This window comes from Psammomys obesus, unplaced genomic scaffold (genome assembly GCF_907164565.1).
Source record: "Psammomys obesus unplaced genomic scaffold, mPsaObe1.curated_primary_1811, whole genome shotgun sequence".
Lineage (NCBI taxonomy): Eukaryota > Metazoa > Chordata > Mammalia > Rodentia > Muridae > Psammomys > Psammomys obesus.
In genome coordinates, this window is record NW_026592368.1 from 1201703 (window position 1) to 1220534 (window position 18832).

Genomic DNA, 18832 nt, shown 5'->3' on the forward strand with positions numbered 1-18832 from the left:
TATCTATCTATCTATCTATCTATCTATCTATCTATCTATCTATCTATCTGTTTGTTTCTAATAATTTAACTTTGTATGCATTGGTGTAAGGATGTCAGATTGATTGAATTGGTGTTTCAGACAGCTATGAGCTGTCATGTGGGTGCTAGGTATTGAACCTGGGTCCTCTGGAAGATCAGACAGTGTTCTTAACCACTGAACCATAGCTCCAGCCCCCTATGTTGCCTCTCTGTGATCAACATTTATATTGATCATATTTTCATCTGTCTTTTTCTAATTGTTCAAACATGTTTCATTTTAGCAAGATCGAATGAATGTTACAGTTTCAAATGAGGCACTTCAGATTTCTAGACATCTATACAAAACTGGAGAGAATGTATAACTCTTCGTAAAAGCTTGAGAAAGATCTCTGAGTTCTTTCTCTCTTTTTTGTTTGATTGATTAAATTTTGCAGAATATTCAGCTTCTTATTATATACCCTTAACTGTCCTGGAACTTATTTCTTAGACCAGTCTAGCATGCAGCTCTATGTGATACACCTGTGACAGTCTCTTGAGTGTTTCAGGAATAAAAGGCATGAGAAAATACACCCAGCTTACCCATTGTTATTATAGTTAGGAATTGTTCATACCATGTCTCTGATGTAAGCTCAGTACTGTTTATCTCTTTAACCTCTCTCTCTCTCTCTCTCTCTCTCTCTCTCTTCATGTCTGTTAATTGGCATTTCTCCTGCAAGGTTATATCCTACTTAAGGGATGCAGAAATTAGAGAGTTAAACCCCACTTTTTAGTTTCCTTCTAAAAGGATTTGGAATACATTAACACTTGTGTGTCAGAAAATAAGTGGAAAAAACAGAGGTATGTGAATATATTGTAATGAAGTATACATTTTAGTGATATCAGTTTAATCAGTTTAATATACAGTTTAGTGATATCAGTGATATCAGCTTTCTGTTGTGCACTTGTGTCACTATTTTAGACTGCTTTGACATACAATGATATGCATGTGAACTTTACTCAAGAATAGTGGGCTTTGCTGGATCCTTCCCAGAGGAATCTCTACAAAGATGTGATGCTGGAGACCTACAGGAACCTCACTGCTATAGGTATGGCAGTGAATTTTCTTTACTTTTTAAAATATGGGGGAAACTCTTTATTCATTATTGATGCACTTCTGTAATTTCACTTAAGGATGAGGAAGAATGAGGTAAATGGTTCTTTGACCATAGATCACAGCCTAAATTTTGCCTTATTTCCAATAATAAATCATACTTTTTCTGATACTGTGTTTTAGGCTACAGTTGGGAAGATCATAATATTGAAGACACTGTCAAAGTTCTAGAAGACATACAAGGTAATTTTTATGTGTAAGTTGATTTGGATATGGTATTGAGAAAATTTTAATATGTCCCAGAAATTTGAAAGAAAAAGAATAGTGCAAATGAACTGCTTTAAGTGTATATATTGATGATTACTAACTTGTTACCAAACTAAGTACCTTCAGGTTAGGTATCTGATGCGTGTTTGCAAGGCACTTCTCTAAGAAATAATGCAAGGAAACCATACCTTACCCAAGAACACCATTTAAATCATACCCAGCATTAGAGCTAAGTAATAGAACTGCAGTTTGTTTAGTCTCTTACAACTCAGTTATTGCAAAAGGTTTTCACAGTAAATAGGTGATTAAAGTATGTTCAAAACATTATACTAAGCAAATAGTCCATACTAAAGCTAGTGTTACTCATATACTTGTAGTAATATTGCTAAGTTTTTTGGTAAGGGCAATTTTATAGAATCAAGAATGTTGTGGAAAAAACATAATCCCTAAGGCACATGTCTATGATGAACAAAAATCAAATGTGTGAATGCAACGTGAAACCGTGTCATTTATTTTTCTTCTTTTAATAGGTCTATTATATATAACATTGAATACAAGTCATGTTAGCATGTGGCTATTGAAAGAAGCAATGTACCTCCCAGAACAACTAAAAGATATAATAGTCCCCATTTTAATATTTTTAAACGGTCATACCTGTTATGCGTTATATGAGATATTCATACCTGCCAGCAGTACAAATAATTACACAGAGGCATTTCAATATTGTAAAACTTAGTAAATTTGGTTGTGCATATCACAAAACCTCTATCTCCCTTATCAAAATTAAACCTAGCATGGTGTCCTGCTGCAAGGCCAACTCTACCTCTTTGTTTCAGTTCATGTCCATGTTAACCTCAGTGACTTAGCTCTCTCTACTGGCTCAGCAATCATCATTCACATATACTGACACACTTACACACAATATACCCCAACATCAATTAATTGGTTATTCAACCTCATTAGGAATACTCACATACTTATACTGCAGAAAATACAAGTTTTAAGAATGTGGAAATTCTTCTCTTTATCCAAGTTATCTTTGCAAATTTAGCACAGCACATAGTATAGGTAAATTATGAAGCCAGTCAGTGTGTTTAAGCTCTGAGATCTTGCAGTTTTCTATAAATATGTGGTAAAACATCTACTAGAAGATAAATATATTATAAATGTGAGCCAGGCAGCAAATATTTTTACAGGTATTTGCAAATATGCCAAACAACCCATAGTGAAGGAGAACACCATGAATGTAAAAATAGTGAAACCTCAAGTTTTAATTCCTTCATACCTTTACACCAAATTGAAAAATTAATTGACATGGAGAAAAAGATTGATCTGTGTAATAAGTGTGGTAAAGCTTTCTTATATGCCAATTATTTTTGCAGGTATGAAAACAGTCATAGTGGAGAGAAACCCTCTGAAGATATTCAATGTGCCTCTGCACATCACAGTAATCCCCATACATATAAAAGAATGTATACTGGTGAGGAGCTCTATGAATGTAACCAATATGGTAAACACTGTGCATATAATAGTGATCTTCAAAAGTATGAAAGAATTCATGTTGGACAGAAACCCCACAAATATAATCAATGTGATAAAGCCTTTACAAACAAGAGTTGGCTCCTAAAACATAAAAGAACCCATACTGGAGGGAAATCTCATAAATGTACCCATTGTGGTAAAGCCTTTGCACGTTACAGTACTCTGCTGATACATAAAAGAATTCACACTAGAGAAAAACCTTATGAATGTAACCTATGTGGTAAAGCCTTTGTGTGTAACAGTCATCTCCTAAAACATAAAAGGACACATACTGGAGAGAAACCTCATGAATGTAACCATTGTGGTAAAGCCTATGCAAATAATTGTACTCTAATACTACATAAACGAACACATACTGGAGAGAAACCTTATGAATGTTACGAATGTGGTAAAGCCTTTGCAATTAACAGTGCTCTCCTAATACATAAAAGGATGCACACTGGGGAGAAACCTTATGAATGTAACCTATGTGGTAAAGTCTTCGTGTGTAGCAGTCATCTTCTAATACATAAAAGGACTCACACTGAAGAGAAACCTTATCTATGTAACCAATGCGGTAAAGCCTTTGCACATAAGAGTAGTTTCCTAACACATAAAGGAACACACACTGGAGAGAAACCTTATCAATGCAACCAATGTGGTAAAGCCTTTGTATGTTACAGTCATCTCCTAATATGTAAAAGAACTCATACTGGGGAGAAGCCTTATGAATGTAACCAATGTGGTAAACACTTTGCGGATAAGAGTTCTCAGACATAATAGAATTCACACTGGTGAGAAACCTTATGAATGTAACCAATGTGGTAAAGCCTTTACACGTAACAGTGCTCTCCTCATACATAAAAGGACTCACACTGGAGAGAAACCTTATGAATGTAAACAATATGGTAAAGCCTTTGCACAGAACAGTCATCTGGTAGTACATAAAAGAACTCACACAAGAGAGAAATCTTATGAATGTATCCAACGTGATAGTCTATGCATTTCAGAGTAGTCTCTGAAGACATAAAAAAACACACCCTGGAGAAAAAAAAAAAACTCATGAATGTAATCAGTGTGGCATTACCTTTCTACAACACAGTCATGTCCTAATAGATAAAAATACATATTGCAAAAAAATCCTTATGAATATAACCAATGTCATAAAGACTTTTCATGTAACAGTCATCTAGGACAAGAACACATAGTGGAGTGAATCCCTATGAATGTAACAAGTATCACAAAGCCTTTGCATGCCATAATCTCCAAATACCTAAAAGAGACACGTTATGAATTTAACCAATGTGATAAAGCCTTTTCATGTAATAGCAATCTTCTAAGACATAAAGGACACATACTGGAGAGAAACCTTATGAATGTAACCAATGTGGTAAAACTTTTGCTCTTCAGAATCATCTTCAAAGTCAAGAAAGAATTCATACTGGACAGAAAGACAATGAGTGTGTTTAGCATGGTGAAGCTCCTCCACATTTGTATAGTTATCATCATGAAAGAATTTATACAGAAGAGAAACTTTATGAATTTTATGAAACTTTATGAAAATGTGAGGCCTTTGCACATATTTATACTCTTCCTCATCGTAAAAATTTCATACTGTAGGTAAATTCTGAGAATATAAACAATATGGAAAGGCCTTTGTGTTCTTTGGTCCACTAAATCAAATAAAACTCAAACAGTAAGTCAATGCAAATGACAAAAATTTACTGTCATCCTGGCACTATTGGTTGATGAGGGCCACATAATATTCTTGCGAACTAAACTGTGATTCCTATCCACCCAGTCATCCAGAAAGTTACAGAGGTTCTGAGCCTGAAAATTGTAAACATCTTTGCTGTTTTACAACTATATTTTGTAATCAATCAGGGTTTAAGAATATAGGATTGGTTTATGTCATTGAGGAACTCACCTGATACAAAATGTAGGTTTTACAGTTGAAACAGTCATATCCATTTGTTCTTTTGTGGTCAGGAAAAGGTATTATGTTTTAGGGGAGAAAAGCTCTGGTTTGGGACAGTCATTATGTTAGAGTAACAGACGCCATGGTATGGAACAGTCATGTTTTGGGAAACAAAAGATGAATAATGAATGCTGGTCTGCTTTTGGGAAGTTTGCAGCTTTCCTAGGGACTATGAACTTAAACTTAGGTTCACCCTATAATTTCTTGGAGGCTCATATCTAAAAGGCAATACTTAAGACAAATTTATTTTGCATGTTCCTACATGCAAATTACTTTGCATATTGCATATCATAGTCATCTTCAAATATATAAAACAAGAGATAGTAGAAAGAAACCTTACACCTATAATCAATGTGATAAAGCCTTTTCTTAACATAGTTATCTCCAGATACATAAAAGGACACATGCAGCAGTGAAACCCAATTAATAAACAATGTGCTAAATCTTTTTCATGTTGTTGTCTTTCAAATCTTGAGAAAAAGCCATGCTGCAGAGAAACCCCATGAATGCAGTCAGTATGATAGTTTTCCTCTTCGTGGTACCATTATAGAAGAGTGAAAGCTGTAGTGTGTGAGCAACCTGTTAATGCCTTTGCATATGACAGTAGTCTTTGAGAACCTAAAAGAACTCATTCTGAAAAAAAAAAAAACCACTTAGGATAAAAGATTTGTTAAGATCTTTGACCTACCAACTTGCATTCAGTTACACGAGATTATTTGGGAGGAAAATTCTATCAAGTGTCAACAATGTATTCATGCATTATGACATCAATCCTTATTTTTCCAATTGAAAGCTTATATGGACAAAAGGCCTATGCATTTAAACCATAATTTAAACCTTTTAGATTTCAAAATTCTCTTCAATTACATGAAATAAATTATCCAGTTGTACTGTTTATGGATGTGTATTAGTGCCTTTTCTGTGACATATCACAGAATATCTGTGTCAACTTCCAAATGTGTTTGCTTTGCCTTCTGGTTCTAGAGGGATATGGGATCTCTATGAAATGGGCATCACAAGTGTCATACATGGTGGCTAAAGTAGGAAGGTTGGAGTTTACATCTTCAACCTGCATCATGAAACAGAGAGTGGGAATTACAGATGGTATGCAGTTGAAACTATCAAGCCCAACCCAAGTAACATACTTCCTCCAATAGTACTGCATTTCCTAAAGATTTCCAAATGACATCACCAACTGAGGATTCATTTCTCTGACTTCAAACCTACATGTTTGATTTCTTTAAATTAAGGAATTCATGATGAAGAAAAAAAATCTGTAGATAAGCCTGTAGATGCCTCAACACATGAGTTATAGGAATGAATACTCATACAAGTAAAACATTCATGAGTAAACATATAGTAGTTTAAGATTTTTTTAAAATTTCCATTATGTGATATCAGTGTGTCTTTGTGTGTTTATGTGCCTGTCCATTCTGGTTTCCATGAAGAACATACCTTTTGATCTTCTCATAACAGGAATTATAGAAAGGTGTCAAAAACCTGACATAGGTCCTGGGAATAAACTTGAATTAACTGCAAAGCTATTTCTCTAGTACTGTAAATATCTTAAATCTTTATATATCATTTTGATGTCAAGATGTTGAAAATAATTCATAAAAGAGAGCAATCCTATTTATACAAAAGAGTTGATTACTTTTGACATAATAAATATTTTCATTTTCGAGAAAAGAAACTTTTGAATCTGCTTTTATCATAGCCTTGGAAGAAGTAAATTATTTACCATGTTCACTTAAATGTATTGGAGATCACCAATGGTTGTCATGGTCAATAGTTTGAAACATTGGAGTAGGTGTTGAAATTTGCAGTATGTGTAGCAAATCCATTCACAAATGTTTATAAGGTTGTTCTGATATTCTTTCTGTGGCTGCTCATATTCTATTGCATTTGCACTTGGTGATAGGTATTATTCTGCTGCAGTGTATAGAATGGTATCCCCATCATCTATGTGGTCAATTGCTTATTTATATCAGGCAGTGTGTGGTAACAGTTTTCAAGGAAGGGCCTTTGAGAAGTTGTGGTACTTTTATATGTTTTCACAAATTCCTTTAATACGTTTATTTTTAAGCCTTGTTTGGATGTCAATAATTAATTAATATTATAATGTTTAATAGTATATATATATATATATTGTTTGAAGTTCCATGGTTGTACATGTTCCCATATTTACTATATGGCATATCATCTTGAAGTACTGCCTTCTTAGAGAATTATTTAGAGGTGCTAGATAATGTAACAGCTACAAGATTTATTTAAAAAAACATGTGTGTTTGTAATGGACTATTTGTTCTTAGGGTATGACAGATATATGAAGATTGTGTGACATTTTATGGGGTTTATTTTGATCATGGTTATATGATCATCAAATTTATGTTGTCAGTTTTGCATACCAGAAACACTCTCCGCTCAGCTCATTGATACTCAAATAATCTTAGTTGAAATATTAAATCAGTACAATTTAATTGTCAGTACAATTGTCTTCTGTTCAGATTATGTCATCTGAGGATGTAAGAATATGAAATGATTTGAATAATAAATGCTACTTGCAAATGAACATTATATATCCCCATCTTGTTTTGGAATATGTTAGTTCTTTCTTAGGAGCAAAGACTTGTTCATAAGACTTTCTGGGAATTACAAGTGAATGTCAGAGAATTGTCTCCGTGGCTAAATTTGGTTATTGCTAAACCTGATGATTTGAGCTCAATCTCATAGTAGTCCATATCACTCCTACAGATTTTTCTAGTATTTATATAGTTGGGCTGCTATATATGCAAACTCACACACCAGCAGATAACAATAATTTTTCAACCTAAATAAGGGCCAGTGTGGTCACTGGCCTAAAGACTTTTTGATCTTCTGTTAGGTTTGTCTCATACCTACCAGTTACAATGTAGCTGAAGTTTACCTAAACCCAAAGTGAAGTAAAAAACCAAAAATCTTGTTTCCTAAACTGTCTCAGTAATTGTGGGATAGGTTGATAACTCCACTGCAAATTGAGCCTACAAGTCATCTACCTGTATTCTATAAAGAAAAATGGAAGTGCCTAGTGGCTCCTGTGAATTGATGACATCAGGATATGTGCCTACAAGGAGAGGATCGGGCAGCTGAGCAGAGAAAGCTCAGTGGTGGGTCTTCCTTAGGCTGGATGGGAAGATAGACAGGAAGGATATCAGAGGAGAGGAACAATTGTTGCTGAACTGGGAATCTCTGCATACTTGGAAAATATTGTCCCTGGATAGGAAGCCTGAAACAGGAACCAATATGCTGTGAACCTTCAGCACATTCTAACCCTAACAGAGGTACTTATGACACTCAAGATGACCTGGCCAGTCAGGGCCTCCAGGTAGATTTTTCTGTCAGGCTAGGAGGCAGGTTCTTCAGGGAGACATGCTGGAGGTTCTGCTCTGCAGCTGATCAGTCTTAAGTGATTCAGTGTGAGGTTCTCTGATCACTGCTGCTAGGTGTTTTGAGGGAATTGGGAATCTCAAGCAATTTCAGAAGTCCCTACTTGCTGAGTGGAAGGTCAATACACATAAATGGTAATAGCAGGCTGCTTAGGAGAGATAGCTGAGTTGATGTTTCCAACCTGGGGATGGGTGGGAAGACTGAAAAGGACAGACACAAGTGTTACTGAAATGCAAATCTCTGCAGGTCTGGAAAAGTGATGGCCCTGGACTAGAAACATTTTTCAGGTATATGCTGTGTCCTTCCAGCTGGCACTAACTCAGGACTCTTTGATCTATGAGGGCCTTCCACCAGAAGAGAAGGCAGGTCCTTCCAGGTGCTCCGCTCTAGGTTCACTCTTTTTTGAGCAGGCTTGAATGGATCCAGTGTGATAAGCTCTACTGCTGGATGTTCAGACAGAGGGAAGCTCAAGTAAGTTCCAAAGTCCCAAAGTGGTGAGTGGAGGGTCATTGACCACAAATGGGAGGAGCAGGCTGCTGGGCACAGCTAGCTGGAGTGGTGAGTGAGTACCCAAATGGAGGCTACAAGATTGCAAATGTCTGCAGATCTGCAAAAAGCATGATCCTGGACTGGAAGCCTAGGATTGGTAGTGTTATGCATTCTCACTTCAGCACCCTCTAACCCTAAGGAAGGGACTCATGTCACTCAAGACTTACTGGCCAAACAGGGCATGCAGGTAGAAGAGGTGTGTTCTTCCAGGAGCCAAGCTGCAGGTTCTGCTGTCTCTGAACCGGCATTTGTTCTCTGAGTGCTGCTGAGTGCTGTGAGGGGAGGTCTGGAAAGCTCTATAGCCTCATGGTGAGCCCAAGCTCTGGATCACTACTATAAGGGGAAGAGCAAGAAGCTGAGATCCAGGAGCTGGTGGGATGGGTTATTGCCAAGATTGGGTGGTAAGCAGAGGCCATATGCAGACACCTCTGAGGTCTCCTGTGGTTCTACTCATTTCCTGGATCCTGTGGTGACCTATATATAACTTCAATATGGGGGATGCATTTGGGCAAAACTCTTGAAGCAGATGCTTGTGTGTAGAAGCATCCTTAGCAGGATGTCAAACCCGGAGAGCACTAATTTCTCTAAAAGCTTCTACAAGATCTTCCCTTAGCATTTAACATTCAAGTGTATGATCCATTTAGAGTAATCTTATAGAGGTTGTAAAAGGCATCTCCTGTGCTCGGTAGCACTCTAATATTAAACCGTGATGTAGAAAAATAAATCAATAATGTAAAGAACATGACAATGCTTAGAAAATAGTAAGACACCAAATAGAATTTCCCTGAGGGAGGACTAACTCCAAAACACCCTGCAGATCAGTAGTATGCTAACCAGCCTGTTAGAGAGAAGTTATGATGCTAATATACATGTATGTGTTCACTAGGATTGTCCAGACATTGACTGCAAACCATGACATAGAAGACAGCCCTTGTTTCACCCAGGGACTAGGCCCATCCTCATATCAAAGAACAGACCTCTACCAATCTGCTCAAAAGGCATTACAGGGTCATAATGAACACTGATGCTTGTTGTGACATAAAGGTGCAGTTTTCTTCTTGAGAAAAGCATGGTGCTGCCACATGGAAATGACTATCCCAGGTGACAACTCTGCAAAGGAAAACCTCAGTTGTGTTAAGAGCTGGCTTGGTCAAGCAAGGCTTTTCTCTGAGGCCCTCCTGTATGGAGAATGACATAGCTCTTTCTCAAACAATGAACATGATTGGTAGAGCCAGTAACAAGCTGGAGTCTAGCTTTGGCAGCTTTCCTTAATGGCCTGATGTATTGAAAATTAAATAGTGGTCCTTCTCTAAAAAAGGAATAATGCTTGGGAAAGCTGGTAATGTCTAGGTTCAGGGCCTTTGGGGAGGGATTGCTTCAGATCCTGATATCCGAACACTTTCTACCACATAGAGCTGTGGATTTTCAGTCCCAAGGCCACTCTAGACTTGGTCAGTAATGTTCTTGGGATGCCTTGTTTTCCCCTTGTGCAGCAATGTTTCATAGACTCTCTTGATTTTGTCTCACTGTATGATAGTTTCTCCTGGCTTCATAGATATCTCCCTTTTATTTTTCATTTTCCCCTGTAAGTGGTATGCAAGATGCTACTCTTAAGAAGCTTACTTGGCATAAGACATAGCTTAAAAAGACCTCCTCACCCCAGGTTGTTCCTTTCTTTTCCCATCCTTTTCCTCTGAGGCCTTTTACTTAGGACCATGTCATTGATGAGTAACCTGTTTCCATGCACTGTTGACCTTAAGAAATGATTCGTGGAATACCTTTGCTGGGTAAATGTCTATCTTAGTGGCTAGACTTGCAGTCTCCAGTCCAAATATAAATTATTCAGAACATGACCTGTGGCCTGAACCTAAACTTAATGGTGCCAGCATTTGTGCAATGTACGGTCTGTTTTTAGCTGTCTATGCTCTCTATTTATCTAATATATACTTTCTATTCTTCCATAATTGGGAACAGCCATATCTTTTCACTTTATTTCTTTTTATTCATCCATGTTCCATTTAATGCTCATGAATTTTAAATTGATGACTATTGTTTTCATTAATTGTTGTTACTGTTTGATTTTAATTACAGGTTGTTTACAGGACTTCTCAGCTGTGAGGTAGAGATGACCACACTTAACATTGTGTGTGTAATAAAATGTGGAAATGTAAGTGCCTTTTAAGAGGAACAGGAAGAGCTCTGGGAGATGGGAAAATTATACAAAATTGCAAATTTCTCAGACTGGGGCTCTGTCTGCCCACATCTGGGAAGGAAGTCCTCAGCACCATTTTTGAAGATGCTATCTATTTCCATTGTATGATTTTAGCTTCTTTGTCCAAAATTAAGTTTCCTAAAGTGTGTGGGTATATTTATGGCTCTTCTTTTTTATTCCATTGATCCACCAGTCTGTTACTATACCAGTACTATTATTACTAATTGCTCCATCGTACAGATTGAGATCAGGGATGGAGATATCTCCTGACAATGTGTTGTATGAGATGGTTTGGCATTTCTGGTTTTTGTTTGTTTGTTTGTTTTTCCATATGAAGTTGAGAAAATTTTTTTCAAGTTCTGTAAAGAATTGTGAAGGGTGCTATTTCCCTTTCTCAGCCCATTTGTCCTTGGTATACACGAGGGCTCCTAATTTTTTTGAGTTAGTTTTGTATACAGCCACTTTACTGAAGGTGTTTATCAGCTGAAAGAGTTCTCTGGTTGAATTTTTGGAGTCACTCATGTATACTTTCATATCATCTGCAAATAGTGATACTTTGATTTCTTTCTTTCCAAATTGTATCCCCTCAATCTACTTTAGTTGTCTTCTTTCTCTAGCTAGGACTTCAAGTACTATGTTAAAGAGATATGGAGAGAAGGGGCAGACTTGCCTTATCCCTGGCCTGGCGGTCTACCTCCATGGTGGACACATGAACCCTGGCATAGTCCAACAGCTGTCTCACTATGGCCAGGTCTGGCACCGACAGAAATCCTGGTGGAATTTCTACAGTCACTAAGACAGGAAGGAGAAGATGGCTCTTCAGGAGAGAGCAGGTGGGAGGGACTCAGGGTTGTGAGACTGGCCTGGCTCCAGGGCTGCAGTGGGCATGTGTATCCCCCAGGGCCTTTCCTTTCCAGGCCCTCCCTCTGCTGCTCAGAACTCAGGAGAACTGGGGAGACCTCTGCTGTCCCCCAGCAGATGAGCTCACAGGGAATGTCCTTCAGGTTGGGAACTCCAAAGGCAGGTGAACGCTTCCCTCCCCATCCACCCCAAGCCCACTCAGGTCTTTGTCTGCTGGTGCTCCACACAGTTGGGCCTGAAAAATCCAAACCTGTGTCATTCCACGAGGGTGTCACCCCTAAGGCTCCGTATCCCCAACCCACCCAGACGTCTAGAGGGGACTACTCAAATTTGCCCAGGGAGGGGGTCAGGGGTCCTGGGGGCTCCGTTCATCCCAGACACCCCAGATGGTGTCCAGAACCAAAGGGAGGAGGAAGCAAGCTTAGGGCGTGAAAAAGCGTGGTGTGTGACACTCCCTGGGGAAGGGGAATGGTACTAGCTAGAGCCCCACCCCACCCCAACTGCCCATGTCTGGCCATGTCACTTTAAAGTGCCAGGCCCCAGACCCAGGCTGCTGTGACACAGTCAGCATGTTCTGTGATGGCACAGGACCCCTGGAGAAGAGTAGGAGGAGGCCTGAGGGCCCATTCTTGGGTGGGGCCGCTCCCCTGTCTTTCAGGATCAGGTCCAGAACCTCCCAGGTGGTTGTAAACTTTGCATAAATGGCCAGAAAGAGGCAGAGAGACACCTGTAGTCGTTCTGATCAGGGGTGGGCAGAAAGAAGACCATCTGCTGAACTTAGTCCATGCCATGGTTGCTGAATGCAGGGACTTCACACAGGGAGTCTCCCTCTATCTTTCTCTGAGGAAGGACCAGGGCAGGAGGAAGGATTAAAGTGTGAAAACCCCGAGGGACACCCACAATCCGTTTCCATAGAACAAAGTGGGAAGGGGTCATGAAGAGTGTTCCTGGATGTTCTCAAGAAAACACTCGCCCAGGCCCAGGACTGAGTTGAATCATGGGGGTGGGGTGTGGACCACAAATATCCCCTGCTGCAGGCTGGCCTGGTTCACCTTGGTCTCCCATCAGGGAACATGCTAGAAACATGTCAGGGAGCACACCAGACATCAGGGAGGGCACCAGGAAAAATCGGCCACAGTCCTAGAGAGAAACGATGGAGAAGTTGTCTCTAGTCGTCACTAGAAGGTGCTGAGATACAGAAGAAATTGCACTGCCTAAAAGAGCAGCAGCAAGGAGGGAAGGCTGCTGCAGAAATGGCTCCAGCTGCCCTCTGCTGGTGAGCAGGTGAATGTGCCTAGCTTGGTGTGTTCATAAGATTCCTTACACTCTTCCCAAGGTTTGGCTATGAGTCCCAGCATCTGCTTTGATACCCTGCAGGGCAGTCTTTCAGAAGCCCTCTGTGGTAGGCTCTTGACTTGTGCCTTGTTTTCTCTCTCTTCTGATGTCTAGCCCCTTTGCTTTTCTGTATGAGCATTGAGCATCTTACCCAGAGTTCTTCTTGCTTAGCTTCTTTAGGTGTATAGATTATAGCATGTTTCTCCTATATTATATGTCTAATATCCACTCATCAGTGAATATATACCCCATGTGTCTTTCTGCTTTTGGGATATCTTACTCAGAATGATCTTTTCTGTTTCCCACCACTTGCCTGCAAATTTCATGATTTCCTTGGCTTTAATTTCTGAGTAGGATTCCATTGTGTAAATGGACCACAATTTCTGTAAGATGGAAATGCAGAGTCCTTTTGATTTGCATCTCTGTTGTGGGTTAAAGTATTTACTAATGATTTATCTTTTAGTTGGGCAGTGGTTGTTCCTAAACAGCTGTAAAACCAAATCACCACACAGAGACTAGGATTTATTTAATTAACCTAGAGCACAATGCTGGGCAATAGTTACTCCATTCTAAATACCTAAGTGTACATAGTTTCCTATCATTCATATTTCACCCATTATACTTGATTTTAGTCATATCTTAGGTTCTTTTCATTTCTCCATGTGGTTCCAAGACCTCCCCTGCAAATTCTCCTCCTCCCTCTTTCCCTGCTTCCTACCTCTTCCTCCCATTTCAGACCAGAATGTCCCACCCTGTCCTCTCCATTGCTCAGCATTGTGACTTCTTGTTTTATCTGACAACAGAGAACAAATGGTGGCATATTTACACATACTTGAGACAGGTGATGCTTATAGTAAGCATAACAATGCAATGTCCAGATTGAAACCATAGTGGCGGTAAAGAAATCAGTATTTAAATTAACAAGGGTAAATTGTATACATTCCAAAAGAACATCTTATCAGCTTTTTCCCCTTTAAGTCCAATAAAAGGTTCCCTTTCTTTCAATACAATAATAATTATAAAATTTTGAAAACTATTAGGTAAAATATACATGTGCAATATACAGTCCATGTGTATTTAGCAACTTAGGAGAAAGTATCTGATTATCCTATATATCTTGACAAGTTTAGAGTTCTATACCTAAATTAACTTTTATCCTTCTTGGTATTACATATATGAAAGCATTTTCTTAAATTCTAAATAACTTAAGCTTAATTGTGGCACTATTACTATTTGGTCTCCAACCCCATCAGAGTCTTAAGAAGGAATAAAATTAGTTACTAGAGTAAACAGGCAGTTCATGTTAGCAGCTTCAAAAAATAAAATAAAATAAACAATTGACAGGGACCATCTGATGCCTGAAGAGTCACCCATCATTCTCTATAACATTGGAGCATCATCTTCAGACTTCTGGTTCAGAATAATTGACAGACATAAATTTGAAGCAGGAACTATTTAGGACTTGCTTACCCTGTCTTGGCAGAGTTTGACAGTCAACTTGTCCTGCATTTAAGCTTGTCCATTTTTGGCAGAATCTGTGAAGCAAGAGTATTTTCTTTACCTGAGTGGCTCTTCTGTCACATTTGAAGCCAGCTCAATGTGGCAGTTCTTCGATGCTCATTATCTTCTTTCAGGTAGGTGGGGTGCTGCCAGGAGATGACCTGTCTCATTGTCAAATAATCTTTAAAATAATAAAGACATTTTAAAATGCCATATTCTGTAGGTCTCTGAAGTTTTTGAAGACTACCTAATTTTATGTAATATATCTGTCTACAAAATCATATCTATCTCTTAAACCTAGGATGTATACCCCTCTTGATAAATTAGACTAGTGTCTGGCATGAAAATGAGTTGATTAACTAGGAATTAACTTGTATTACCTAATAGTCTAACCAGTTTTTAAATAGTTTAAAAGTATTGGAAGTAACCTAGAATTTGTATCAGTATACTAAATCTTATACCAATGTATCAAAAATTGACTTATTTTTGCATCAATTTGAAAAATTCTATACCAGAGTTAAAATTTAACTTATTTAAGAATAACAAATAAAACCCTAATTTGAGTAGATTCAATAATCTGCCTTTTGTTTTATTATTCCTATAAAATATCCCTGTATCCCTCTATCTTTCTTTACAACCCCCTTTTCTCCTTATCTAAGAAAAAAGATGGAGAAAAGGAAAAGGAAAAGAGAGAAATCCCCGGGTCTAACTTTGTTTCTCTCTGAATAAGACCATTAATAATTTATAAACATCTGCCAATGACAATAAACATTCATAGACACAGAAAACAACCAAAACCTACCCCCTTAAGAAAAATTGGATGTCGTTCTCATGGATTTCTTCTAGCTGACATTTTGGACATGTAGAAATCCTCTTAGAGGGTCCAAAGAAAGTTGGAGAAAATGGTTGGTTAAGCAACCATTAACATTTGTGATCCAGTCTTTGAATAATGAGAAATTTCAGGCTTACTAAAGTCCTGTGCGGAAGAGTCTAAAATGCTGGACCAATTGAGATTAGTAGCTTTCTTCAAAATTCTCTTGGGAGTAGGCTTTGATGAGAAAGAGAAATTGAAGCATTTTAGGCAGGAACAAGCAGAATGCTCGAACATGCAAGATGCTGGAATAGATGTGTCAATGTCTCAGCATGCTGGAAGGAGGATTCTGTCAGATTTGATCCTGTGTCTCCAGTGTCCAGTCCTTTTGTTCTGCAAACATATAATTTCTCACAAGCATTATACAATTTTAAAATTAAAAATGTATGAGATGTTCAGGATGAATCTAAACTGTAAACCAATTTTATCTATGACAATTACAAGAATGGCTTAATACATTTTGAGGATATTGTAGCCAAGGATTTATTGGCCATGTTTTGTTGAAGTTTTGGCTGGAGGCATATTTTTATGTCTCAGTTGGTTTTAGAGTTGTTTCTATGTAAAGGGATCAGCAATATAAGTTAACATTATTATTGAACATACAAACATTATTATAGTAGAATCAAAACAAGGTTGTATGTATCAAAATATCTTTTTTGGGCTCGTGGGCACCTGTTGTATTAGGTCAAGCTGCTATCTATCTCCTGAGAGAAGCCCTCCCATCAACTGAGACAAGCTGGTTGCTTTGAGCAATAGAAAAAGACATGTTTTAAGTAAATTTTATACAAATTCCTTTTAATGTAGAATTTAAGAATACGCTAGGCATTTTGTACCCATTTAGAGGTATAAGCATAAGTTTTTACATATCTTGTAGCTCTTTTTGTCCTATCCCCATTTTTTATACAGAATGTGCAGTTATGCCTTTATAGCCAAACTTTATATAAACTCCCTTTTACCTTTAGCACTTAAGCACATTCTAGGCATCTTGAATCTTGATTTTTACATTTATTTTTGTTATCTATCTTGTGCTTTCCCCCTTTTGATATGGGATGGACAGTTCTGCATTTTAAACATATAAATGATAATTTTCAAGTTTTTAAGACTTAAATAGGCTGGCATGTACTTTGTCATTGTAAGCCTCCAGTGCTTTTTTTTCCATGCTTGTGTACCTCTCCTGTTAGACTGTAGAAGCAGCCAGTTTTGTTGTGTTAAGTCTCAGGTCTGCCCACCAAAATTGACTGCCTTTTGCTCCTGAGCCTGTTTAAGAGTCTCTCTTAGACCAATAAGATAGGGTCAGATGGAAGGGAAGAAGGACCTCCCCTATCATTGGACTTGGAGAGGGGCATGGGTGGAGATGAGGGGGGAAAGGTGGGGTTGGAATGGAATAAGGGAAGGGACTACAGCTGAGATAAAATATGAATAAACTGTAACTAATATAAAAATGTAATTTAAAATAGTCTCTCTTTTTAAAGAGACAGTAATTGAACTGGGATTTTTTAGGTTTTCAGTTTGGGTTGTATTGCTGGGTACTTATTCCTCCCACCAAATTATGTTAAGATGTGATTTAAAGGGTACAGATACTTAGATTAGTTGGGTGCCATTTGTTGGGGTGATTAATATTTAATATTGATATATATTTTGGTTAATCAGTGGTTATTCCTAAAACAGCTGTATACCAAATCACCAGAGACTAGGATTTATTGAATTAACCTATAGTGTAATGCTGGGCAATCATTACTCCATCCTAGATCTTTAAACCCACATAGTTTCCTACCAATCAGATTTTACCTTTATACTAGCTTTTGGTCATATCTTTAGATCCAGTACATCATTTCTCCTGGTTCCAAATCCTCTCCTACCTATCTGTGTTCTCCTACTCCCATTTGCTTCCTTCTCCTCCCATATAGACCAGGATGCCACATTCTGTTCTCTACCTTGCTCAGCATTGGGGACAGGAAAACTCTTTGGAAAAGATCTGACTGCCATTGTGAGGATGGCAATCTGATCACAGCAGTTGTGGTAGGTTGCATATGGTTCTTCTCTAGCTGTTCTAAGGACAAAATCTACTTAAACATGGCCCCTTTTCAACTCTGTCATCAAATTGAGAAACTATTGGGCACCAAAAAAATTGGCTTCAGACTAGGAAGTTGAAAGAAAGCTATTCAGCAGAAACCAGGTATTGGAAAAATTACATTTAATCACTACTATAGTAGAAAATCTCATAGAAATAAATGTTGCCTGAGGTTTCAGGGTTAATGTTAAGGTGTTATGAATACAAAAAATGATAGAGGAACAAGACAGGTCAAGGTTCTCTTCACTCATGCCAGCTTTTGCATTACACCCGTGAGTACAGCTGGTCTGGTTCATAAGAAGCATATAGTGCCCCGTGCTGTAGATGGAGTAACAAATACCTCCTTTTTTTCTCTTAAGATATGCTGTCCCTCATCAACAAAAAAGGTCCAAATGCTGAGGGCATTTTTATAATATCACATAACATGACATCATACCAAATCTTAAAGGAAAAACTGGATCGTTGAGAGTATGTAAACCTGAACAACAAATGTGTTCTTGTGATAGCTTCCATCCTAAAAGTAGGAAAAATCTTTGTGTCATCCACTCTCAGGATTCCTCTGAATAGTGTAAATGGTAGACATCTATTAAGCTATATGGTTCCTCTTATGTTCACAACATAAAGAATACAGATTCGAGCATAAACCAGTCATAATGAACTATAATGTAACTAAGTGTCTTTAATCCTCCTCATGGGACACAAGAGGACATGTATTACTTCAAAATAATAATAATGCATTCAGGTTCATTTCACACATGCATGTGAGTGTCACCTGTTCTCTATCCTTAGCACATGCCTTTTGTTCTCAGTGTTCTTCATTCTCTGTCACTCTTTAGTTTATTCTGAGAGGCTTTTATACAGAGGCTTTTCCCTCTGTATAAAGTACATGTCTCCTTCACGTATATCTTCTCTACACATCCCAGTAAGACCTCATAACCTTCCTCTCTTTGTCTGTCTGCCTCTGTCTTAGACACACACACACACACACACACACACACACACACACACACACAGACACTACTGGTATCCAAATGCAGGTCCTCATGACTGTAAAGCAGGTAGTCTTAATCACTGAGATATCCCTTCAGCTCCCTAAAATGATTTCTCATTTTATCTTATATTATTAAAATA

At 38.0% G+C, this 18832-nt stretch overlaps 1 protein-coding gene across 1 annotated transcript; it reads left to right on the forward strand.

Annotated features, from left to right (window-relative positions):
• Positions 1 to 2691: 2691 nt before the first annotated feature.
• On the forward strand, positions 2692 to 4368 carry LOC129681274 (zinc finger protein 260-like). Its single transcript, XM_055613179.1, is given in 4 exon segments — positions 2692 to 3668; positions 3670 to 3887; positions 4179 to 4241; positions 4244 to 4368. Coding segments are annotated over 4 exon segments (1383 nt in total).
• The last annotated feature ends 14464 nt before the right edge of the window (positions 4369 to 18832 follow it).